This window comes from Doryrhamphus excisus, linkage group LG20 (genome assembly GCF_037039965.1).
Source record: "Doryrhamphus excisus strain RoL-2023G ecotype Guam linkage group LG20, RoL_Dexc_Guam_v1.1, whole genome shotgun sequence".
NCBI lineage: Eukaryota > Metazoa > Chordata > Actinopteri > Syngnathiformes > Syngnathidae > Doryrhamphus > Doryrhamphus excisus.
In genome coordinates this window covers 9,907,606-9,933,272 of record NC_136376.1, presented here as the reverse complement: position 1 = coordinate 9,933,272, position 25,667 = coordinate 9,907,606, and the positions used below count along the sequence as shown (strand labels likewise).

Genomic DNA, 25,667 nt, shown 5'->3' with positions numbered 1-25,667 from the left:
ACAAATATACTCAACTATTAAACGTATTTAATACAATAGAAACAAAAATTGTAATATGATATTGATTGGCCTTTACAAGCATACGTATAAACTTTAGACAGACTCTTTTGCCTAAAATGTGTCTTGAATAATTTTAGCTCAGTAAACATCCATCCATTTTTTATACTGTACTGCTTTTCCTCTCAAGGTTCACAAGCGAGCTGGAGCCTATCCCAGCTGACTTTGGCCGAGCGGGGGGTACAGTACAACCAAACATTGACACCTTTGGAAAATGTACCATCTCTAATTAACTAAAATTTTAGTTTTTGGCAGATGTCCTAACCAAAACGCAGCTGCCCACACAAAAATAAATGTTAATATGAACATACAGCACAAAACATTGTGGTTTAAAATGGATTTTAGTGCAAATTGGCAAGAAATTGCATCCATTTAAATAAAACATCATCCAGTATTTTGCAAAAAAAAAAATCCCAAATTGAATTTCTATCAATTATGGTGTCAAGCCAGTTTAGCTCCACACTGCATCAATTTGGCTTATTCTACTGTCTGTTTCATAATGTAAAAGTATTAGTTCATTCATGGTCTGCTGCTGTTTCCCCAGGACAGTTAGAGGACAGGTCTTCTTCATCTGAAAAAAGGAAAACATTTCGGTCAACAAAGGTAATACACAACAACAAATGTAATGTTAACTTACCATTAAAGGTGGTTCCACACCATATGCAGTAAAAATGGATTCCTCTTAAGTACAGTGTTACACTTTGCAGTTGGTCAAAGGCCTGAAAGAAAGATTCATCTGGATGAATGACATCTATTAGTTGCAACCTCAGACATTACGGATATATTATTATTATTATTTGAGCTATACAATAGAATATAAAATCACTGACAGGCTGGTGAATGAAGTGTATGGCAAGTTGCAGGTGGGGTTTGGTGCCTCCTTTAATCCAACAATTGCCCCATATCACCACCCATCCGTTTTCTATGCCGCTTATCCTCATGAGGGTTGCGGGTATCCTGGAGCCTATGCCAGCTGTCTTTGGACGAGAGGCGGTGTACACCCTGGACTGGTCGCCAGCCAATCACAGGGTACTACATAAAGACAAACAACCATTCACACTCACATTCATACTTATGGACAATTTGGAGTCGCCAATTAACCTAGCATGTTTTTTGGAATGAGGGAGGAAACCGGAGTACCCGGAGAAAACCCACACATGCATGGGAAGAACATGCAAACTCCACACAGAGATGTCCAAGTGGAGATTTGAACCCAGGTCTTCCCGATCTCTTGACTGTGTGACCTACATGCTAGCCCCATATCACCATGATACCATATTAGTTTGAATACAACATTTAGGTTGGCAGTCATTTTACGACTAACAGTTAATTCCGCAATATCCTCTTCTTCATCCTCCTCCTGAAGACCATCAACATCTTCTTCAGCAGAGACCTTAGGCCAGTACCATTCTTCCCGAGGGGCTGTGATGCCCTAAAACGAAAAGGGCAAATGGAACAGAAAATTTCAATAGTTGTTTCCGTACTGATACAGCAGCCTGTAAGTCAGGGGTCGTTAACCTTTTTGGCTAAGAGAGCCATAAAAGCCACATGTTTTTGAGCCAAAATGAATAAAGTACTTGTGATTTTTGCAGTTTTTTTTGCACAGTATGCCGTATTTTTTCCACCATCTTCATCAAAAGGAGGGAGGAAAGATTACTTCTTAACCTTGCAATGCATTATTCAGTAATAATCAAGTTTTGGTGTGTGACACAAAAAATAGAGAAATGACAGCTGGCATTGGCTCTGTTTAACTGATTTCTGTAAAACAAATTAAATAAATACATTTTATGGTGTCTGAGCATCATCAAAAGAGCCACATCTGGCTCCCGAGCCATGTGTTCCCTACCCCTGATGTAAATTATCAAAATATGTCTTTTTTTCCCCCCCTGTATGCACCAACTGTATTGGTAGATCATGTCAATTCTTATGTTAAGATCGTTTTGTGCTCTAACTAAACAATATCCAACCTTTTGAGAATCTAACTGCTCACAGGCTCGCTGACTTCTTCTGAGGTCTCCCTCAATCTTTCGCTCCTCTCTCTCAGTCCGGACTCTCGACCTTGAGAGAAGACAGACTATGAAATTTTGGCATTGTAGGATGACAATGTACCTAAAACTCCCGCTTCAGTTTTTACCTGAAATCTTCCAGCGATTTGGTTTCATTCTGGTGTTTGACCTGTACTTTCTTCCGATACTGCTCCAGTTCCTCCTCAGCTTTTCTTTTCTTTGCCTCCTCCATACCAATTCCACCTCTGTCTGATTTATTACCGCACAACAATTATATGTACAGATAGACCATACTTTAAATATGATAAACAGAAGTAATTATTTACCTGTTTTAATATTCAGTGGAATTGGATCAACTCTACCAGCCCCTAAAATGGAACACAGTAGGTTACTGCTATAAATGCAAGCAAAAATACAAAAGCATATCCAAATTCAATAAGACAAACAAGAGGAAATCTTGCCTTCTTTTCCGAGGCCTTGTCCAGCTTTGTAACCCATTTTCTGCAAAAGTGCAAATCCCTTATTCTGATTGGTAATGGAGCTCTGTAAAGCTGCTTCACGACTTTCCTTTTCTTGCTCTTTGTAGGTTTTTTGACGGTTTTTAATGTTGTTCTCTTTGTGCTTTTCCTCCCTTTTTATGGCTTCTTTTACTCGCCTTACCATGGAGACACCTGGTTTGACATCTTGTCTATTACAGGGGGAAAGGGGTATCAAAATTAAAATTGCAAATTGATACAAAATGACGTATAAAATGCATGCCTGCTCATACACAGCACTGCATTTGCATGTGAACAACATATGAAGAGTGCGTCCAAAGGAAAATGTCCATGTATACAGTATTATATAGTGCATCATTCTATATACTGCATACATCACACAATATATCAAAATGCCCACACTAGAACAGCAACACTCATCAGTTTCAATACAAACACTTGCAGTAACAACGCTTACATTTGACTGAGGAAAGCATCGGACATATAATCCTCTTCCTCGTCAGACATTACGAAAATAAAGAGGTAAAGAAGCTTTGCTGCCTTCTTGAATTGTCGGTAGTGGTTCCGCTAATGTTTGGTTCGTCGACAATACATTCCGACTCGCAAAATAGTAAATTTTTATGTTCCTTCTCTTGTAATGTGGTTATCAGAAAATAAGCAGATATGTGATTTGTCGTATTTTAACATTAGTACGTATAGGATGTTTTTTTTACAGTTTATTTTGTACAAGAGCCGTATTCGGGAGATTCGTTAGTTTCACATCGGACATTTGTTAATGGGACACCATGTGACGTATCCTCGTCATAATTCTCCTCAGGTTCGCTTCTCAGTCTCCCCTGGTCACAAAATGAATGACTTGGTTATAGTGCATATTTCTCACGTTTTGTGACGCTGCTCACTGAAACTAAGTGTGTTAAGCCCAATTGTGTATTATTCGATGGTATAATCCATTGTGGGGGTGAGGAAGTTTAGCTTGTCATCGTAAAGACTCGCTAGCTTAAGTTGCTAACTCGCTCGCCTATCAAACAGCTGGGAGGAGCTGTCAACACAAAACAGGGGCGTCGGGCGGCTTAAATATACACGGTAAGTGGTCTTACATTTAATGTGATAATAGAACCGATCTCATAACATCAATTATAATAAGGTAACGGTACCTCGAAGTAATGCAGCTCGCAACTATCATGTTTTGATGACCCTAACGCTGTTTATTACAGAAAGTAGTCGCTATGGAGCTGGCTCACAGCCTCCTGCTCAATGAGGAAGCTTTAGCCCAGATCACCGAAGCAAAGAGGCCTGTTTTCATTTTCGAATGGCTTCGTTTCTTGGATAAAGTCCTTGTAGCAGCAAATAAGGTGACTGCGTTGTTCAATGAACTCGTCTCTGCAGGCTTCATTAGATTACAAATGGCTACAGAGTTTGTGTTTGCACGGCAGGTGGACGTAAAGGAGAAGCAGAAGAAGCTGGTGGAGCAGCTGACAGGACTGATAAGCAGTGCTCCAGGTCCACCAACAAGAAAACTGCTTGCGAAAAACCTCGCCACACTCTACAGCATTGGAGACACCTTCACTGTTTTCCAGACATTGGATAAATGCAACGATATCATCAAAAGCAAGGATGACACACCTGCCTACTTGCCCACAAAACTGTAAGATTTTGTTCAATTACAGCAGCTGTTTTGACACATTTTTAATTGCATTTCTGAACTTTGTTCAAAGTTCCAACAATATACTGTGCCATGTTTCCCTATTCAAGGGATTTCACCGTTAAGCCAAATGTTAGTCTGCAGAAGCATGGTCCATGTTTTAATGGGGGGATTAAGCGTACATGAAGAGATAATACTCTAGCAGGCACTAATGCAGTCTAATAATTATTGCATGTCAATGTCACAGTCCTTCATGTAACATACAATGTTATTTTTAAATATTATTTGTAATGTGATTGGGGAATTGAACATAATAATGCTGCTGTGTATAGGTGTAACTAGCTTCTAGTTGAAACCAAGTCGACAAAACCTCTGTTGTCTGTCTCTATTGCTTATCAACAATCACACAATCGACTGAATTCTTAACTATGTATTAACTGATTATGATGTCCAGCGGCGGCACGGCCTCACAGCTAGGAGACCAGGGTTCAATTCCACCCTCAGCCATCTCTGTGTGGAGTTTGCATGTTCTCCCCGTGCATGCGTGGGTTTTCTCCGGGTACTCCTGTTTCCTCCCACATTCCAAAAACATGCTAGGTTAATTGGCGACTCCAAATTGTCCATAGGTATGAATGTGAGTGTGAATGGTTGTTTGTCTATATGTGCCCTGTGATTGGCTGGCGACCAGTCCAGGGTGTACCCCGCCTCTCGCCCGAAGACAGCTGGGATAGGCTCAAGCACCCCCGCGACCCTTGTGAGGAAAAGCGGTAGAAAATGAATGAATGATGTCCAGCTCTCATCTGCTGTGTTACAATAATGATGAGTCGGGGCTTTCAGGTTCGCTCTATCTCATGATGCATATTATAGTGGCATATTGACTATGGTAAAAGGGTATGAATGTGATCATGCAATGTACTGTATGGTTATTTACTAAATAATGAACATCATCTGATTATTTTTGGTTGTAGTGCTGCTGTGGCATGTGTGGGTGCTTTCTATGAGAAGATGGGCAGGATGCTGGGAAGCTCCTTTCCAGACACTATTAATAATCTTTTGAAGGCACTAAAGAGTGCAGAGGTATGTCAGCATCCTACATTCGTGAGTGTATTGGAACTCGTGTTCGTGTATGATTCTGTAAATAATGCATGTATGTCAGTTCTGGTAATTCTTTTGTTATATGCAGTCCCAAGGCAGAGGTGAGATACTCCTCAGTCTGCAGAAGGTGCTAAATGGACTAGGTGGAGCTGCAGCTTCATGTCACAGGGACATCTACAAGAATGCCCGCTCTTTACTCACAGACAGGTCCATGGCTGTGCGTTGTGCAGTGGCAAAGGTACTTCACTGTGAAAGCACAATACAATACAAAAAAAAAATCACAATTTGTAGGACCTCTAAAGCATGTAACTGACACTACTTGATGTTCAAACTTACTACAATACTTGTAGCAATAACTTCTAATTGGTACTGATATGATACTGTAAAGCCCTGGTACATCAGGTCATGTTAGATAGGCTACACTGTGAAAATTAATTACGCCCTCTATTGAGAAATATTAATTAACATAAAAAAAGGTCTATACTACATGTTTATAATTATGTGTGGCTGCAGACAAAATAAACATTCAGTAAATGTCGCTAACATAACTCTATTTTGATTCATTCTGCCTGTGCAGTGTCTATTGGAACTGCAGAACGAGGCTGTATTCATGTGGACCACAGAACTGGAGAACATAGCCACACTGTGTTTCAAGGCTCTGGAAGGCTCCAACTATGGTGTTCGGGTTGCTGTGGCCAAACTGCTCGGGACTGTCATGGCCACAGCTCTGATGCCCAAACAAGCTGCTGGTAATACCTTGCATTGATAAGTACAGTCACGCTTACCATAAATGCTCCAATTAATGCTTCTATTCAAGTTAACCATCCTTTTGTGGTGGGTTGAATGGTCTACAAAGCAAATAACTACAAATTAGTGGTGGGCCAAAAACATTTGCATTAACAGATGTGGCTGGAGGCAACCCCCTGATGTTGGTTTTATTAATACCACAAAACGGCATTAGCTGTCTTTGATGTATTACGAGTGGTCTGCATCCAGCAGCTTTGTCTACCTCTGCATGCACTGTAAAATGTTGGTTGTTGGCGGGAAACTCATCACAATAGTCATGCAGTTGTTTAGAGTGAACTCATCGACAATAGTAATGCTGACCAAGCAGTTTGCTCCACACATCCGTGAACTCCATGAACTCCCCAGTTGAATTAAAAGCATTTATGGTATTCAAGTTACATACTTTAATATGGTACCTCACCATTGATTTCTATTTTTATTATGTTTTCTCAAGTTATGCGTCAGAACGTGAAACGGGCCACACTTGAGGAAGTATTGGAGTTAATGGCCACAGGCTTTCTGCGTGGTGGATCTGGTTTCTTGAAGAGCGGAGGGGAGATGTTGAAAGGAGGGGCTTCAGTCAGCAGAGAAGTCCGAGTGGGCGTCACACAGGTGAGCTGAATTCTCAAAAAAGAAAATATATCTGTATCTTTTACCGCCACCTGACACCCCTCCACCTTTTTTGCCAGGCTTATGTTGTATTTGTGACTACGCTCGGTGGTCAGTGGCTGGAGCGCAACTTTGCCACCTTCCTCTCCCATGTTTTGGACCTCGTGTCTCACCCACGGGCCACCCAGACACATGTGGAAGCTGTGTACTCGAGGCGCTGTGTCTCCTTCATGCTACGTGCCACCCTGGGCGGCTTACTCGGCGAGAAGGCGCAGATTGCAGCTGGCAAAGAAATCTGCCAAGCCATCAGCAAGCAAATGAGGGCTGTGGGTAAGGAGGATGGGGTTGGGGGGGGTCACAGAACAAGGATTCATCCAGAGTAGCCTGTGGATATTTTGCATGGTTTGCGCTTGTATTACATACATAGGACTATATTGACCTTCTTTGCTTACTTACTATTGACCTATCTCATCAGTATCATACTTAATCATTCCCATTCATTCTCATTCATTCAGCGATCACATAAACCTCACTGAATACAGAAGCTGCATAGGCCACTAAATGTGCACACTCATTGCACCAAGATATTGCATCATTTCTCCAACCATTTTTGTGCATTTCATTCCAAACTGAGGATTCTCATTCTCAAGATTTACATCCAGAGGATTACTGTTGCTGGCATTTAGATAAACGTCTTACTTGGCTGATTACAACCGTCCCAAAAAAAATTATAAAATATAAAATTGCCGACCAATTAGTTTTGGCACATAGTAAATTATCAGTGGGGATTGAATGGTTGCTGAAGTTTGCAAATGTATGTTGTAAAACATGTAATATGGAATAGTACATGTATAATGTGACTCCTTTAATTTGTTGAAACACTTTTGAAAACATTTTCATGCAGTTTTCAGAGTCAACAAGAAGGTCATTTTCAGGCTGTTTTTCTGGACCATGTTTACGATCACATTATTGACTTACAGAAGTCACCACTATGTTTGATATCTTTTTGTTTTGCTCCACTAAAATGTATCTATTTTGCCTTTCTCTGGAACTTATTTTCAGAAGCAGTTGTGAATGACCTCAATGGAGAGAACAAGACCGGGGCAGCTGATGTAGCGGCTAGCCAGCACGTTATGGTGTGTGCTTTGAAAGAGTTAGGCAGCCTTGTTCAGAGTCTGAGCGCCACAGCTTCACCTCTCATCCAGGAGCCTTCCATAGGTATGACAGACGTGTGCCGTGATAGTCTTAAAACTGTCCATTCCCAATCAACTCATTTTCATGTGGAAGTACATATCGGGTCCTGCTTCTATTGTCATCTTCCTCAGGACTTCTTGAAACCGTGACCTCAGTGCTGCTACATCCCAGCATGGCAGCTCGTTTGGCTGCAGCTTGGTGCCTGCGCTGTGTTGCCGTGGCACTACCTTATCAGTTAACCCCGCTGTTGGACCGCTGTGCTGAGAGAATTAACAATCTCAAGAGTTCACCCGAGGCTGTGAGCGGATACAGCTTTGCAATGGCGGCTCTTCTTGGAGGTGTACACCAGTGCCCTCTGGGAATCCCGCACTCCAAGGGCAAGGTGTGTGAATGAAATATTTTAAACCCCACACACGCACATGCAATTCCATTATTGTTCCAAATGTTTGACCTCATCAGATTTAGATAAAAATAAAACTGCTTTACTTTAGTTGGTGGTGAGTATAGCTGAAGACCTCCTGCGGACAGCGGCTCAGAATAGCCGACTCTCCTTGCAGCGCACGCAGGCTGGATGGCTGCTGCTCGGTGCCCTCATGACCTTGGGTTAGTGTCACAGTTGTAATCCTTTCTCCTGGGGTAGGTCTGACTACATCTGTATGTATACACAGGTCCTTCCTTGGTGCGTTATCACCTTCCCAAAATGCTCTTATTGTGGAGAAACGTCTTCCCTCGCTCCCAGAAGGAGTTGGAGGCAGAAAAAGCTCGAGGAGACTCCTTTACCTGGCAGGTGACCCTGGAAGGCCGAGCTGGAGCACTCTGTGGTAAACAGACACAGTCCTGCTTCTCAATCACTCAACATCAACACACTCAATCCTGTCTTTTTCTGTTTTAGCCATGCGTAGTTTTGTGGCCCACTGTCCCGAGCTGCTTACAGAAGATGTCATTCGGAGACTGATGACCCCCATTGAATGTGCTATGACTATGATATCTCAGTGAGTATATAATGCCTTTGTTGAAATTATTTTTTGTTCTTCATATGTCATAATAGATGTTATGTTTGCTCCCCAGTGTCCCTGCCATTATTAAAGTCCATGGTGCACATCTGAAAGCAAGTGCAGCCATGGTGAGACTCAGGCTGTACGACATTTTGGCTCTATTACCTCCTAAAACATATGAAGGTAAGATGTTTTCATTTCATTTTTTGTTTCATACTGGAAGATGTGTTGTAACCAATTCTATTTAGGTAAACCACATCAAACGTGTCCTCCCACTCACTCTCACAAGCAGGTGAATGATTCACAAGCTGCATGGCAATTGACAATATAACAACTCTGAGCAAGTGTTTGTAGTGCATCAGATTGAGCGTAGGTTTGAGTGCTTCCCTGAACAATAATTATGTGTAAATGTTGCATAACACTGAATTCTTGATTTTTATTCAAGTCAAATACCGCACCACTAATTAGTAAGGGTGTAACATCCAGGCCCTTGAGGAATTCACGGCGAAAACACGTCCACCCCGGCAACTTTGCCACTCTGTTGAAGGTATGTCCGTGAGACAGGCCTCAAAGTATTCCTTCCACCATCCGACTTCATCCCCAATCGAGGTCAGCAGGCCGCAGTCCCGCAGAAGCCGCAAGCAGCTTGGCCTGACGGTACCTGTCAGCTGCTGCTTCAGGAGTCCCACAAGCCATCCATGCTTGATAGGACTCCTTCTCAGCTTGACGGCAGCCCTGACCTCTGGTGTTCACCGTCAGGTTCGGGGCTGCATCCACGACTAGCACTGACCACCTTGCGGCTGCAGCTCCGATCCACTGCTTCAGCAATGGAGCCACAGAATATGACCCATTTGGACTCAATATCCTGGTCCTCCCTAGGGATGCAGGCGAAACTCTGCCGAAGGGGAGAGTTGAAGACTCTACAATCGGGAGACTCTGTAGTTTGGTTCCAGAACCCGACTGTGGGTCGAGATGAGTCGGAATGTCTCAACCTCGCACAAGTTCGGGCTCTTTCCCCACCAGAGAAGTGACAGTCTATGTTTCATGAACCAGATTTGGCCACCGAAGACCAGGTCACCCAGGCACTCGCCCTAGTCCGCCACCCAACGCGCAGTGCACCAAACCCTTCATGCTTTCCCCCGCAGGTGGTCCCATAGTAAATCCAATTAATATGATCCAGAAAGTCAAAAATGTTAACACAAAACACATTTTTATAGTTTTACAATTATAATTTTACATACACTTGCAATTTGAAATGCCTATAAATACATATAAGTGATTAATGAAAGGGTTAAATTAACATTTAAGGAGGGTAGTGGCGGATGTCTTTGATGGAGGTAAAAAATTGCTTCAATGTTCATTTCATTCATGACTTTTATGAATTTAGAATTTTGTATGCATGTAAAACTATAAAAAATAGGTTTTGTGTTAACATTTTGGGGAGCCAACCACTGATGACATCATAGACGGACAATGCAACTTTCCGGTTCCAGTAGCCATTTTGTTTAGCTAGCCAATAGTATTTTTCTGATTTAAAAGAAATACATGAAGAACACAGTAGGACTCATGCAGCGTATTAATCATAGGACAAGACACACGCCGTATTGTAGGCTAACTGGAGAATGCATGCAAACTGTGCCATAGTTATTTGACGTTAACTGAAAACATGGTAACCGGGGTTCCTCTGTGTTTTGAAAATTGCATTCAAGGTGTGTACTACGCTGTCCACTTGAACCAACGCTTCCAGTCATTTTCACAATACATGCCTCATTGTTTCCATGGGGATGATGATGTCCCCTATAAGAACAAATCAATGTATTGCATTTTAAAACCTGTACCGCACTCTTGCAGGAATCTTCAATGCCCTCCTCAGGGAGTTGGTGGCAGAATTCACTTTGACCGACAACCCGTCCAACACCACCACCTCTTTGCTGCGCTCTCTCTGTCACTATGATGACAGTGTGCTCATGGGCTCCTGGTTGCAGGAAACTGACCACAAGTCTATAGAGGATCAGGTAAGATGACTAAGAATTTTCGCAATAAAAATATATTACCATGTGTGCTGTGTGAATTGAGATATTTAGTTAAAATTTTTACCATTGTTATTGATTTCCAAACTAATTATATTTGCCTTACAGCTGCAGCCTAACAGTGCATCTGGCAGCGGGGCTCTGGAGCATGATCCTTCCTCCATTTACTTGCGAGTGCCCGTTGGTGAAGCCATTCCGGGGCCGCTTCCTTTGGGAGTGTCGGTCATAGATGCCTCTGTGGCTCTCTTTGGTGTAGTATTCCCCCATGTGTCTTTCAAGCACAGGTGAGCAATTGAGTGCATATAATCCCTTCTTTGCTATGGTTAATTGGTTCCAGGCTCGATCATGATAAGTGAATTTCCGCAAATTACTTATTCATAGAGCTTAGAATATCTGTTTGCAATCTTCTATATACAGTTTTTAACATTATTAACAGGGTAGGAGAGTGGCGGTCAGGAAGTTGGGAGTCCAGAGTTGAGTTTCAGCTTACCGTGGGTTACGGTCGCAACAGTGTGCTAGGAATTATTCTATTCGTGAGATAATTCAAACTTGCCTGTTGTTTTGGAGATGAAGTTTGGTGACTGTGTCTCACTCAACATTACATTTACAGTATAACATTACTGACACCTAGTGACTAGTGTACAAATCTTTCAATGCATATTTTAAGTGCCTTATATTTCTATTTTAATGTAGCCATTTTTATGTTTGAAAATGCAAAATATGTGTAAAAATATGTAACATTTGCTTTAATATCAATATGTTTTAACTAATAGAGTATATTCAACCACAAAACAGCATCACTTATTAATTAATTAACTTATTTAGGAAAAAACATGATAAAATTAAGCTGCAAAACTCAAACTGCAAAGTGTGAAAACAATCTGACTATTATTTTTTTTGCTTTAATTTGTTTGTGTTCCCTGCCGTTGTTGTAACATTAATAAAATTAGGCAAATGATAAATGACCTTCATCGGTCTTGCCTGCATGTTTCAGGTTGCAGATGCTAGACCACTTTGCAGAATGTATCAAGCAGGCTAAAGGTGTTCGTCAGCAGTCTGTCCAATTGAACATCTTCACTGCAGTGCTGAGTGCTCTCAAGGTAAGACAAATTGTAGCCATCATCATTTTCCTGTTCACCTAGTACAAATGGATAAATTGCATTTCTGTTTTTATGCTTTGCTTGAAGGGTTTGGCTGAGAACAAGAGTAGTTTGGGCCCAGAGGAGGTCCGCAAGTCAGCCCTGGCCCTGGTCATGGGGGCCCTGGACAATCCCAATCCCATCCTGCGCTGCGCTGCTGGTGAGGCCCTCGGCAGAATGGCTCAAGTGGTGGGGGAGGCTACTTTCATTGCCAGAATGGCACAGACCAGCTTTGACAAGTAAGTGTTTTACTGTCCTTCCTTTTGAGAATAGACTTAGTCAGCATACAGTGGACCCCCCCCCCCCCATACTGGCCATCCAGCAATCACAGCCCTGCAAATTCTCAAGAGTTTTTTGTCAATAAGATATATTTTTTAAATAGTAATTATATAGTTTCTTTTACACTATTTTGTTATACTATAGTTTAGATTCACTTTGTTCAGCAGTCCTTGAACACACCATAGTTGCACAAAAGTGAAACCTATACGTCAGAGGTGTCAAATCGCACAGGGGGCCAAAACTATAAAACCTATTTCAGGTTCATGCAGATATTTTTACATCGTTGTGGGGAAATTTGCATTTTTTGTGTTTATTCATTCCTGCTTGAAGTTTTGACTTGTCTGGCAAAAGCTATAGTATTTTATATCAACACAAAAACATAACCTGTGAGATGCGTAACCGGAAGAGTTTGTATCTGTGGAATGGGCAGATTACGCATTCCCCAGCATGCTTTGCTGTAGTTTGAATGATCACTTAAAGTCCTGCTGTTTTTAAGTAAGTAAGCCCTTTATTCTTGTCACTTATATAGGAGTACAAGCGAAATTGTACAATCATCCGTCCATACATATACAATATACTATGCAGTGAGACAAGGGGTGACAGGACGGGATAATTGGGCGATGAAGGGGGGGAAGACAACACTAGGAGAGGGGACGGAAAAAAAACAACTCCAAACTAGACTCTTAATGAAGGAGTACAGTGTGGTACTATCAGCAACAGACCTGTTATCATGGTCCCGAATAGGTAGACGTCTTCGATGTCCTCCACGGAAAGAATCGCCAGGCACATGACCTTCCACTTTCGCCAATTGTCCATCACGTACCCAACGGGCCAGATTTGACCTCTGGGCCTAAATTTGGCACATGTACTATACAGTATATAACTCTTAGTATTATATTTAATAATATTGAGTTCCAACTGTGACTTAAAATGATCTATATATTCTCTTGTTTTCAGATTAAAGTCAGCCCGTGATGTGGTGTCAAGGACAGGTCATTCACTGGCTCTCGGCTGTCTGCATCGATATGTTGGAGGGATTGGCTCTGGCCAGCACTTAAAGACCAGTGTTAGCATCCTACTGGCATTGGCCCAAGATGGATCTTCTCATGAGGTCCAGGTACAGTAAAATCAGGAAAAGATTCATCTAGGTTTTGGGAGTGATTTAACCTGTGTATGTTATTTCTTTTTGAACTGTATCAAGGGTGAAAGTTCACTCTTCACTACATACATGTCTATATAAATACTTTATTTCATTACAGACATGGGCTCTGCATTCTTTGGCTCTCATTGTGGACTCAAGTGGTCCCATGTACAGAGGCTACGTGGAGCCCACCTTGTCCCTGGTCCTTACCCTGCTTCTCACAGTGCCCCCATCGCACACAGAGGTGCATCAGTGTTTGGGTCGTTGCTTAGGTGCTCTCATAACTACCGTTGGACCAGAATTACAAGGTCAGACAAAAAGTGAAACTAGAACTGCACTCTATTTTCCCTACCAGCAGGTGGTAGTATTACCAACTTTAATTCCCATCCTTTTTTGTCGCCCCCACCTACACTATATTATTTAGGAAATGGTGCCACCATCTCCACCATCCGCTCGTCCTGCCTGGTTGGCTGTGCCATAATGCAGGATCACTCCGACTCGCTGGTCCAAGCAGCTGCCATCTCATGTCTACAGCAGTTACACATGTTTGCTCCTCGTCACGTCAACCTCTCCAGCCTGGTGCCGTGTCTTTGTGTAAGATGACTGACAATTTATAATGCACATTTCACTCTGTATGTATGCATGTTATTCATTTTGGTCTTTGAGTGTAATTACAGTATTTGGAGTAATATGTTTGCCATATAATGGGAACCCTCACAGGTGCACCTATGCAGCTCTCACCTGTTGCTGCGCCGTGCTGCTGTAGCTTGCTTGAGACAGCTTGCTCAGAGAGAGGCTTCTGAGGTGTGTGAGTATGCCATGAGCCTGGCAAAGAAGGCAGGGGATGGTAAAGACATAGCAATATGTGAGTACAAATCTGACAAGAATATTTTGCGCAGTCAGGATTTCCAATGAGACTCCGGTGCTTTGCTTCTTTTGACTTTGTTCCTGGTTCAGATCTGAACATCACTGAGACGGGTCTGGAGGGGGCTCTATTTGGTATGCTGGATCACGAAACCGACAGGAAGCTGTGCTCTGATATTCATGACACACTGGGCCACATGCTGTCATCGCTTGCTGTGGAAAAGCTTTCGCATTGGCTTAAGCTCTGCAAGGATGTCCTTGCAGCAACAACAGGTGACTCTACAATGGAGAAGAACATGGCTCGTTATCACATTCTTTCTCTAAAGAAATCAAGATGAGCTTCAGTGAAGAGATTCTTCTCTTTCCAGTACATGGATATGTGTCCATCTGCTCTTTCAGATGTAGGAGGACCTGTTGCATTTGAGGTGGAAAAAGATGAAGAAGACTCTGAGAAAAAAGACGAGATGGACGATGACATCATGTTCACAGGTCTCGGCGAAGATGAAAAGTCTAAGCCTTCAGTGGCTCCTCGTTGGGTGACGCGAGTGTTTGCTGCAGACTGCTTGTGCCGCATCATCCTTCTGTGTGAGAATGCGGACAAAGCACACTTTGACCTGGCAGCGGCCCGTTCTGCCAAAACTAAGAACCCTAAAGGTAAAACTCCTCACCTTTTGGAAGACCTGTAACATTGAGTAAACATTTAGATATATACTGTATAAGCCTGAGTGCCCACAGAACATGTAACAATGCCTTGCAAAAATTAAATGGACAGTCCTTCAACTATTTTCCAACTGATGAATGGCTGCCTTACTCAAGATACAGTCCTTCCATTCATGTGCATTCCACACCCTATCCTTCAATTTCCTTCGCATCACTCTTTGCCTAGGAGATCTACTGGTGCTCCATTTGTCTGATCTCATACGAATGGCCTTCATGGCTGCCACAGACCACAGTAACCAGTTGAGGATGGCTGGTCTGCAGGCCCTGGAAGACATTATTAAAAAGTTTGCCTCTGTTCCCGAGCCCGAGTTTCCAGGGCACGTTATCTTGGAACAGTACCAGGCCAATGTGAGTCAAGAATTTAGTAGGAATTCAATGAAATTGCAAAAGTCAAAATAGACCGTAGGTACACAGTAAATGTAAACATTGAACTGTCAATCACATTTATTTAGGTTGGAGCTGCTCTTAGACCTGCTTTTTCGCCTGATACTCCATCTGATATAACAGCTAAAGCATGCCAGGTAAGACACTTTGATTGTTTTTAGTCATACTATCAATTTAATTGATTTCATTTTCCCTGTCGTCAATACCTTTGCATTATTTTATAGCTTGATCACAGATCAACTAAGTCACTTAACGTGAATATATGAAGATTTTGAGTAAGTCAAATCAAACTTCATTTATGAAGTGTTCTTCTTACACATAAAATGCAAACCAAAGTGCTTTACAAAGTTAAAAATAACCCCTTTTTCCAAATGCCATACCACTGCTACACACACATACACACACACATACACATGCACATTTACTCATGGAATTGAAACATTGCTGAGCACAGAGGAGCCAGATGAGGTCAGGTAAATAATGAGATTAGTTTCTTGCATAATATTACTAGCTCCTAAATGTGAGTCTCTTCTGTTTTGGGGAAAAAAACATAATAATAAGGATGTTTTTCTCTTTTTTGGGTGGGGGTGGCCTTTGGCCATCATCCACAGTTCTTACATGAGACATGAACACATACATACAGTGTCTTTCTCTTTTTTGTGCATTCTAAAGATATCAATAAGAATGCACATAATGGGACACACTGATAAAGGCTTCTGAAAAAAACTGGCAACAACACTCCATGCCTATTGATGTGCATATCAACCAAACTACAGCAACATTGTTGTTATTATTATTATTATTAACTTTGTTATGCCGAACAAACCATGTTAGTAGCATATTGACACCTTATTCATGAATTTATTACCTTATACACTTTACCTTCTACAGCACGCGGCCCGCGGGCCAAATGTGGCCCGCAGGACACTAGTTTGAGGCCCCCGCCTTGATATGAAAGTTTAATGTTAGTGCGTCCCGCGCAAGTTTGATATGGATGCTGTATGGTATCATGTACCCAGAAAAAATTATTACGTTTGATTAATGTTCATGTTAAAGGTTAAATAACTGTTAATAGTTATCCTCCCTATCCGTGTGGAAGTGGTACATTTTGGGCTATTTAAGTTTAAAGGAAATAACTTGAAGGCTACCGTTTAGGTCGCTAGCTCTCTAGTTTGCGAGTTAGCATGTGTCTCAAGACCCTGCAGTTGCGCAATAAGTTGTAAATAAAAAGAGTATAAATGTGACTATTATTATTATTTTTCATCTTATTTTGTGAAAAAAAATAAAAAGTAAGATATTTGAGAACAGTGGAATGTTTTATCAGAGCTTTTCTTGTAGAAAATTGGAACCAAAGCGAAGTTTTTAAAATTTTTTGGTTTTTAATAAATGCGTTTTTTGTTTTTTTTTAAAACCTGATGCGGCCCAGTCTCACCCAGACCCGAGCTCCAGTGGCCCCCAAGTAAATTGAGTTTGAGACCCCTGTTCTACACCCTGTACTGGTCTCCGGCCAACTGCAGACTATGAAACCTTATTGGAGGTTTTTGGAGGTGTTTTAATCACGTTTTTTAGTAGGTGGCATAGGTGTGTTACGTGCAGTAATGAGCTATCTCTTATCTGTTTTTATATCTTTATAACGCACAGAAAAGAGAGACATGCTCTATGTGTTTATGTCAGTTTTTCTTCTGGTCTGTCTTTCCTTTTACACTTTTTTGTCATCCATAAATAGGATTGTATTTAAATTGTACCAGAAGTGATCTCCTGTGCCATCCACATAAACAACCTTGTGTATGTACAATGTGAGTATATGTGCATCATCTAATGAATTATAATGAACTTTCATTTCTGATTGTGACCACAGGTGTGTAGCACTTGGATTGGCAGTGGTGTCGTAAGTGACCTCAACGACCTGCGGCGAGTCCACAATCTGCTTGTGTCATCACTGGACAAGGTGCAAGCTGGGAAAGGTTCATCCAGTCAGCTATATAGTGAGAGCGCCACCACGATGGAGAAACTGGCTGTGCTGAAAGCATGGGCAGAGGTGAGACAGAAGACAAGGTGTATTCACTTTCAATTATGTAAAGAATATAGAATATAATCATGCACGGGTATTTATTGTGCAGGTTTATGTGGTGGCAATGAAGATCAAGAAAGAGGCAGAGGCCAAGCCTGACAAAGCAGTCCGAAGTGGAGATGAGGAAGAGGATGATCTGGGTGCAGATGTTCTTCCACCTGACAGTCTCATCACTTTAGTGCAGCCTGAGCTGCCCTCGCTGAGTCGGCTGTGGTTGGCCATGCTCCGTGACTACGCTCTGCTCACTCTCCCTGCTGAGTTTTCCAGTCAGCTGCCTCCTGATGGTACGACACCAGACCATGAAATGCTCTTTTCTGTTTGATGCCTGATTCCCATCTTTTCTTTTGTGTTATGTTTTTCTTTTACTTTTGGACTTGCCGTTACTCCAGCTAAATAGTTTCTTTTTTGGCATGTCGTTGTCGGCAATACAACGGGCGAAAAATATACATTTAAAGTGGCTTAATACACAACAATGAAATATTGTTGCTTGAGGGTGCATGGGAGTTTGCCCAACCAGTCTACATGTGTTTTGTGGATCTGGAAAAGGCATTCGACCGTGTCCCTCGTGGCGTCCTTTGGGGGGTGCTCCGGGAGTACGGGATTGGTGGCGCGCTACTACGTGCTATCCGGTCTTTGTACAAACAGGGCAGGAATCTGGTTCGCATTGCCAGTAGTAAGTTGAGCCTGTTTCCGGTAAACGTTGGCCTCCGCCAAGGCTGCCCGATTCTGTTCACAATTTTCATGGACAGAATTTCTCGGCGCAGCCAAGGTGTTGAGGGAGTCCAGTTCGGGGGCCTTAGAATCTCATCTCTGCTATTTGCAGATGATGTGGTTCTTATGGCCTCTTCGGGCTGTGACCTTCAGCGTTTACTGGGACGGTTTACATCTGAGTGTGAAGCGTCTGGGATGAGACTCAGTACCTCCAAATCAGAGGCCATGGTTCTCAGTCGGAAAAGGGTTGGAGTGCTCCCTCCGGGTTGGGAATGAGGTCCTGCCCCAGGTGGAGGAGTTTAAGTATCTCTGGGTCTTGTTCACGAGTGAGGGAAAGTGGGAGCGTGAGGTCGACAGACGGATCGGTGCAGCCTCGGCAGTAATGCGGTCGCTGTACCGGACCGTCATGGTGAAGAGAGAGTTGAGCCGGAGGGCAAAGCTCTCAATTTACCGGTCGATCTATGTTCCCACCCTCACCTATGGTCATGAGCTTTGGGTCATGACCGAAAGAATGAGATGGCGGATACAGGCGGCTGAAATGAGTTTCCTCCGTAGGGTAGCTGGACTCACCCTAAGAGATAGGGTGAGGAGCTCAGAGTAGAGCCGCTTCTCCTTCACATCGAGAGGAGTCAGTTGAGGTGGCTCGGGCATCAAGTCCGGATGCCTCCCGGACGCCTCCCTGGTGAGGTGTTCCGGGCATGCCCAGCCGGGAAAAGGCCCCGGGGCAGACCTAGGACACGCTGGAGGGACTATGTCTCACAGCTGGCCTGGGAACACCTTGGTGTCCACCCGGTGGAGCTGGAGGAGGTGGCCGGGGACCGGGAAGTCTTGGCTTCCCTACTAAGACTGCTGCCCCCGCAACCCGGACCCGGATAAGCAGAGGAAAATGGATGGATGGATGGATGAAATATAGTTCAAGAAATGTAAAACCTCACTTGATGTGTTTTCAGGAGGAGCGTTTTATACTCCAGAGACGATAGACACAGCAAGGCTCCATTACCGCAGCTCATGGGCTCCTGTCCTGCATGCTGTGGCTTTGTGGTTGAGCAGCACTGGATTTGGAGCTTGTGAGGAAAAAGAGGCTCCTGCCCTCAACACAGGAGCTTCATCTAGCGCCAAGACCTTTGAGGAGTCTGTCAAAGACAGGATGCATCTAATGTTAGGTATGTACTGTACTAGATACACAATTTACTGTCGTAGAGGATTTTCTTTAGTTGGTTGCTCACAATACCCTTAAGGTGGCATCACCTTTGTGCCTTCATTCATATGGCATGCAGGTGGGGTTATTTAGCGTTAACGTTTAAAAATAAAATTGAATTAAAATGTTGTGGAAGGCTTATTTTTGTCCATCTGTCTTTCAGGTGTCAGTATAGAGTTCCTTTGCTTCCCCAGACCTGAGGAACCCATTGAGCATGTCATGTCCTGCCTCCAGGCTTTATCCACTCTGCTAGAGTCTCCCTATGCGAAGACACATATCGCAGAGGACCAGGTAAAACGAGCAAAACACATGAGTAAGAAAAATGTTGCAATAGCAGCAGGAAGAGGGCTGTACTTTGCTTGTTGGAGCCAGGCAGTCTTTGCAGAGAGCAATGTCAGTCAGTAGTCAGTTTTATAGCCTTTTTTCTATGCCTTTAATGGTGTAAATATGACTAGATGCTTGTATGATTTGCAATGTTTCACCGCAGACATGTCGTGTTTCTTTTTTAGTTAAATTTTGCGTGTTTTAACATAGTATCTATTAAGGATCGACCAACATATCGGGCCGACATTCGCGTTTTTTCCTTGTATTGGTATCGGCCGATACGCGCGTGGGTTCGCCGATGTATTTTTCCACCACATGATTTACAGTCAGGCATCCGCCAGGTAGAGGACCCCGCAACACACGTAGTCGCGTTACCCCACCCCCACTGTTGAATCACAACAAGGGCGCAATTTCAAAAGTAATAGCTTGCTTTTAACACTTTACTAAGCCCATCACATTTCACTGGGTGATCGCTAGGCATAACAGTTTAAGTCACGGTGTGACAACAAGAAAGCCCAAAAACATCACATACCAACGCAACTTTAAATGCGTGTCGTGTTATGTGTGTGCGCTCTCTCCGAGCACGCACGCACACACACACACACACACACACACAGGAATTGGAGCAGCCGTGTCTGCTTATGAGAGGTCTTCATCATGCACAACACCAACTTTAATGATGAGAGAAATGTTTTATATATCGTACTAAATTGTGTCAGTGTGATGTGTTTGTGTGTGTGGAGGCGGGGGGGGGGCTGCGCGTCACGCTGCGGAGGAGCAGTCAACATCAATGCTAGATAAAACTTAAACTAGGACAGAAATGTTTTGCACATGGTTGAATATTTATTCCTTTTAAAGTTGATAATGCCGTTTAAATGTGTGTTTAAGTAAGCTGAATCCTACTGTGTTCAGTGTTTACATTTCAATTAATATTTGTTATCATGGTCATTTCTTCGTGTAAATTGAGGGATCAAAAGCAGTATCGGCCCAAGCAAAATCGGCCATCGGCTAAGGGTGATGGAAAAAAATCGGTCTCGGCATTGACCCCCAAAAAACCATTATGGTCGATCCCTAGTGTCGATACACTGTAGCTCTTTCACAGTTGTAGTTCAAGTGACAAATTTGCCAGGATCTCCTCGGTGCAAACATATGATGAATACAACATGGCCATGTGATATTTAGTGCCTTTGCAAGGTGACAAAGGCCACTCGAGGACTCCATCAAAGAATAGCTTAACTCATTATGAGTTAATTGATTAGGAGGATCTTATGTGTTAAGAAAATAGTTGGAGGGCCACAACATTTCTTGCTTACTTGATCTTTGTCTTCTGCCATTAAACATGTCACCTTTTGTTTTCTAGCTGTTAGCAGTGGAGCTCCTGAATGTACTTCACAGACTGTTGCTGACCCGGGACCCTCCTACTGTCCAGCTCCAAGTTACTGCTGTCGTACAGGAGACCATAAGAGCTGCACTAGACCATCTGCAGCAACAAAAGATCAACAAAGGTCAGAACTATCATATTCTACATGTCTGTTTACTATGCAGAGTCACTACTGTGTTTCTGCAGAAAATGTAGATATGTATTTTTCACAGGCAAAGATGAGGAAGGCCAGATTGATTCTCAATCCATCCTCGGGGAAGGAGGACAGACAGGCGAGCTCGTCCCAGGCAGCTCTTTGGTGTTTGCAGCAATGGAGCTGCTGGTTTTTATCCTGGTTCGTCACTTACCACAGCTCAATACACGTGTGAAAGATTCACCGAGCCATGTGCCGATGAGGCCTCAGCGACTACCTGAGGAGGGCGCACGCCTTGTGGCAAACACAGTTTCCATTCTGGCCGAACTGCCCTCGCTCTGCTCTCCTGCTGGTATGGCTTTTTACAATAGGACATGCACTTACACACACACACACTATGAGGCATATAGGATAGAAATTTAAACAAAACAATGTTGTTGTTTCACTAAAAATGCGCCATTTTGTAGTCTTATATTGCTACAGTCCACACTCTGCCTCACTGAAAAGACTGCATTTTTACAAAATGTTGAATAACATTTTTTACAATTTATATATGAAAATATGGTAATGGCTTCATTTTATTTGAACATGCATCAGGTTACAATTGAGTTCATCACATAATCAATTCACAGTTCCACATGTCCAAAAGGAGTAGGAAGAAGCAAAGCTTAATGTATTCTACCCCTCCATCTGGTACTTTTACAGCCAGTAACTGTTACATTTGGTCACCTCCTGCCTTTCTGATATAAATGTAAAGTAGTTTTTAAAAATTGTAGTATTTTTTGTAAATTTTTTTGTAATTTGTATTTATTTTTTAATTTTTTTGACACATACTGAAGTGGTGATATGACCACATAATGGGTACCATAGTAACCGTCAATATAGTGATATATGTGTGTGTATATATATGTATATGTGTATATATGTATATAGATATGTGTGTGTATATGTATATATATGTGTGTGTATATGTGTATATATATATATATATATATGTGTGTGTATATATATATATATATATATATATGTATATATATATGTGTGTGTGTGTATATGTATATGTGTATATGTGTGTGTATATGTGTATATATGTATATATGTGTATATGTGTGTGTATATATGTATATATATGCGTATGTGTGTGTATATATGTATATATATGTGTGTGTATATATGTATATATATATATGTATATATGCATATGTGTATATATGTATATATGCATATGTGTATATATACACTACATATAACGCATCATGACTGGTTCAAGACTCTTTATCAATATACAGTATTTTATATATATATATATATTTTTATATTTGTTTTTTAAATAAAATTAAATACAAATTACAAAATATTTTTTTTCCCCTCCCCCAAATGTCTTGGACATTTGTAAAAATGTATGTATTCCTCCTAGCTCCGGGATCACAAAGATCTATGTACATACACAAAAATTATTTGTAAGCTGTCACATATTTTTTTCCAATAATGAGCCTGCAAAAGCTGACTAATGAAGTCTGATACCTCCATTCCTCAATACAGTGAGTTATTAAATGTAATCAACGCTCGTCTATATAGAGTCCAGGAGGTGACATAAAAAAAAAAAATGAATCGCCCTTGCCTGTCATTGCACAAAATTCACCATGAGCTTACGTCCATGTTGTCATGGTTTCTGTTCACAGGAAGCATGACCATTCTACCTACAGTGCTCTTCCTAATTACCGGGGTGCTGAGGGAAACTGCTGTCAAGACTGCTGACAACTCGGTACCTACGTCTGTGTCTGCTGCGCTGCAGGGCATCAAGACCATCATCACCTCCCCGCTGGCTCATGTGGATAGCCTGCAGACGCAGTGGACGGCCCTTGTGAGAAGCAGCCTGGCCTCTGTACTTGAGGATTCTCAGCCAGGTTTGTACATACTGCACACACTCATGAAATAATGACCCACGAGGAGAGGACATGCTCTATTTCAGACGTTTGTGTTTTTTTTTTTTTTTAGATGAGTCCAGACCTGACTTGGATGAGATCAGCATGTTGACGGCAATTACACTATTCCTGCTGTCTGCCAGTAATGAACTTGTAGGGGTGACGGTCCTGCAGAAGGGCTGCATGGAGCGTTTCCGTAATGCCCTCAACTCCAGTGATCCTTGGGTAAGTGCCTGAAACGAAGAAGCTTCCTTTGGAACGTTGTAAATCATGGATGTGGCTTCTTCACTTTCCTCATTTTCCACTCTTCCACTTTTGTTGCTGTACTACAGGTTCAGGCACGGTGTTACCAGTTGCTGCTGTCAGTGTTTCAGCATTCCAGCCGTCCCCTTTCCACCCCGTACATTCACACTCTTGCTCCCCTCATGGTGGAGAAACTGAAGGCAGTGGAGTGCAGTCGGCCAAAAACTACTGCAGAGCTGCAGGCTGTGCAGGAGGGCATCAAGGTTCTAGAGAATCTGGTCGGTATGGGTGAGGAGCAGAACCGTAAGTATCTCTTTGCTTAATGGGTCACTAATGTGCTGTATTGTTTCCATTTAAGTGTTAACCTTCAGGAAAGGGGATCTCTTAAAGCAGGGTTCTCAAACATGCGGCCCGTGGGCCAAATGTGGCCCGCAGGACACTAGTTTGAGGCCCCCGCCTTGATATGAAAGTTTAATGTTAGTGTGGCCCGCGCAAGTTTGATATGGATGCAGTATGGTATCATGTACCCAGAAAAAATTATTACGTTTGATTAATGTTCATGTTAAAGGTTAAATAACTGTTAATAGTTATCCTCCCTATCCGTGTGGAAGTGGTAAGTTTTTGGCTTTTTTAAGTTTAAAGGAAATAATTTGAAGGCTACCGTTTAGGTCGCTAGCTCTCTAGTTTGCGAGTTAGCATGTGTCTCAAGACCCTGCAGTTGCGCAATATGTTGTAAATAAAAAGAGTATAAATGTGACTATAGTCGTGTTTTGTCATGTCTACAGGGCTCTAATAATGCTTTGTTCATTTTAATCTGAAAAAATAATTTGTCTACCCACCAACTATATGTAAGTTTTTATTATTTGCCGTTTTATTATTATTATGATATTTATTTATTACTGATTGATTGATTTTCTTTATTCTTGATTTGTTTATTTAATTTTCAATCTTATTTTGTGTAGAAAAATAAAAAGTAATATATTTGAGAACAGTGGAATGTTTTATCAGAGCTTTTCTTGTAGGAAATTGGAACCAAAGCCGCCAAGTTTTTTTTAATTTTTTTGTTTTTAATAAATGCGTTTTGTTTTTTTTGTTTTTTTGGGGGGGGGGGAAACCTGATGCGGCCCAGTCTCACCCAGACCCGAGCTCCAGTGGCCCCCAAGTAAATTGAGTTTGAGACCCTTGTCTTAAAGTATTTAGTTGAGTGTCTGTAGATGTGCACGAGATCAGCACAAAAGAGCGTCAGAGACTATTTGTAGAACGCCAGCTCCAGTTTACCGGCAATGTTGTTCTTGTTGGTTCTATTAATATTCTTTTTTTAATGTCCTCTGAAAAGTCCATTACATAGCTGCACAGAACATTTCGATTTTAATAATACCGTTTGCTGACTATCCAGCACACACTAAAGTACAGCTACAGCATCAGATATTTTATACATACATAAATCACCCTTTTCTGAATTGCCAAGCGACTAACGCACCTTTAAAATGTTTTATAGGTGTGCAGTTAGTGGCTCTCCTTGTTCCAACTCTCATCTCCTACCTTTTGGATGAAAATGCCATTCCCTCTGCCTCCCAAGCCTCCAAAGGCTTGCATGACTTTGCCCTTCAGAACTTAATGCGTATCGGCCCTCTATATCCAGCTGCCTTCAAGATGGTAATTGGTGCTGCACCAGAGCTTAAAACCCGTCTGGAATCTGCTGTTCGGGCGAACCAGGCCAGCAGCAAAGCCAAAGATGCAGCACGGCAAGCTCAGCCAACAATCCAAGCTGCACCAACTATCAAACTCAAGACAAGCTTCTTCTAAAACCTTCAAATGCTCTTTGCACTCTGACTGACTGCATTAATGTCTCTTTTAAGTTTGCTTTGATTTATGTCCACAAGTACCAATTTAACCATAAACACAGAATGTCTGTAACAAGTAGAGTGGCTTGAATGTACTGGATCCATCTTCACTGAAAAGGTTCTCCCTGTAAAATTTGTTGTACATTATCATGGTGCAGGTGTTATACTATGAAGTACTTTTCCCCCCATACTCAATTCTGTTTTACCTATTTGCCCTTTTTCCCCCATCACCTCAAGCCTTACAGTAATATTTTTTTTCGATTTGACTTTGTTGTTAAATTCTGTGTGTTCCAATGCCATGTTTTATTTGATTGATTGGGGGTTTTAGGCTTAAATTGACATAGAGCACTGCACATTGTAACAGAATGTTAAAGAGGACTATTGTGCTCATTTTGGGCC

The 25,667-nt window shown here is 42.1% G+C and overlaps 2 protein-coding genes across 4 annotated transcripts; one reads left to right on the top strand and one right to left on the bottom strand.

The window, feature by feature from the left end:
• Window positions 1–5: 5 nt before the first annotated feature.
• On the bottom strand, window positions 6–3,139 carry gpatch11 (G patch domain containing 11). Its single transcript, XM_058058328.2, has 8 exons — window positions 3,018–3,139; window positions 2,525–2,751; window positions 2,390–2,431; window positions 2,192–2,312; window positions 2,025–2,115; window positions 1,382–1,489; window positions 695–776; window positions 6–628 (listed from the first exon to the last, which is right to left on the bottom strand). The coding sequence occupies exons 1-8, from the start codon at window positions 3,065–3,067 to the stop codon at window positions 573–575; spliced, it is 777 nt and encodes a 258-aa protein (XP_057914311.2). The 5' UTR covers window positions 3,068–3,139; the 3' UTR covers window positions 6–572.
• heatr5b (HEAT repeat containing 5B) lies at window positions 609–25,347 on the top strand. 3 transcript variants are annotated; one of them, XM_078787200.1, is made up of 36 exons: window positions 609–660; window positions 3,775–3,912; window positions 3,994–4,205; window positions 5,171–5,279; window positions 5,386–5,535; window positions 5,875–6,046; window positions 6,538–6,695; window positions 6,773–7,022; window positions 7,758–7,910; window positions 8,018–8,268; window positions 8,378–8,489; window positions 8,555–8,707; window positions 8,779–8,878; window positions 8,955–9,064; window positions 10,733–10,896; window positions 11,020–11,195; window positions 11,906–12,011; window positions 12,099–12,289; window positions 13,287–13,446; window positions 13,589–13,778; window positions 13,895–14,064; window positions 14,191–14,335; window positions 14,428–14,607; window positions 14,734–14,988; window positions 15,221–15,402; window positions 15,507–15,575; window positions 17,297–17,476; window positions 17,559–17,793; window positions 19,171–19,383; window positions 19,582–19,709; window positions 21,103–21,247; window positions 21,336–21,608; window positions 22,939–23,163; window positions 23,255–23,406; window positions 23,514–23,727; window positions 24,923–25,347. In XM_078787200.1, the coding sequence occupies exons 2-36, from the start codon at window positions 3,787–3,789 to the stop codon at window positions 25,228–25,230; spliced, it is 6,117 nt and encodes a 2,038-aa protein (XP_078643326.1). In that variant the 5' UTR covers window positions 609–660; window positions 3,775–3,786; the 3' UTR covers window positions 25,231–25,347. The 3 variants fall into 3 exon arrangements, with proteins under 3 accessions (XP_078643326.1, XP_057914299.2, XP_057914301.2); XM_058058316.2 differs by having other exon boundaries at window positions 610–660; window positions 7,755–7,910; XM_058058318.2 differs by lacking the exon at window positions 609–660 and adding an exon at window positions 3,140–3,643 and having other exon boundaries at window positions 7,755–7,910.
• Window positions 25,348–25,667: the final 320 nt, after the last annotated feature.

Excerpts from the sequence above, each read along its gene's own strand:
- gpatch11 (XM_058058328.2), bottom strand. The coding sequence starts at position 3,067 with ATGTCTGACGAGGAAGAGGATTATATGTCCGATGCTTTCCTCAGTCAA. Across the intron at positions 2,116-2,191 it reads AAATCGCTGGAAGATTTCAG|GTCGAGAGTCCGGACTGAGA; the intron begins GTAAAAACTGAA and ends TCTTCTCTCAAG. Across the intron at positions 629-694 it reads GTGTGGAACCACCTTTAATG|ATGAAGAAGACCTGTCCTCT; the intron begins GTAAGTTAACAT and ends TCCTTTTTTCAG.
- heatr5b (XM_058058316.2), top strand. The coding sequence starts at position 3,787 with ATGGAGCTGGCTCACAGCCTCCTGCTCAATGAGGAAGCTTTAGCCCAG. Across the intron at positions 10,897-11,019 it reads ACAAGTCTATAGAGGATCAG|CTGCAGCCTAACAGTGCATC; the intron begins GTAAGATGACTA and ends TTTGCCTTACAG. Across the intron at positions 17,794-19,170 it reads CAGTCAGCTGCCTCCTGATG|GAGGAGCGTTTTATACTCCA; the intron begins GTACGACACCAG and ends ATGTGTTTTCAG.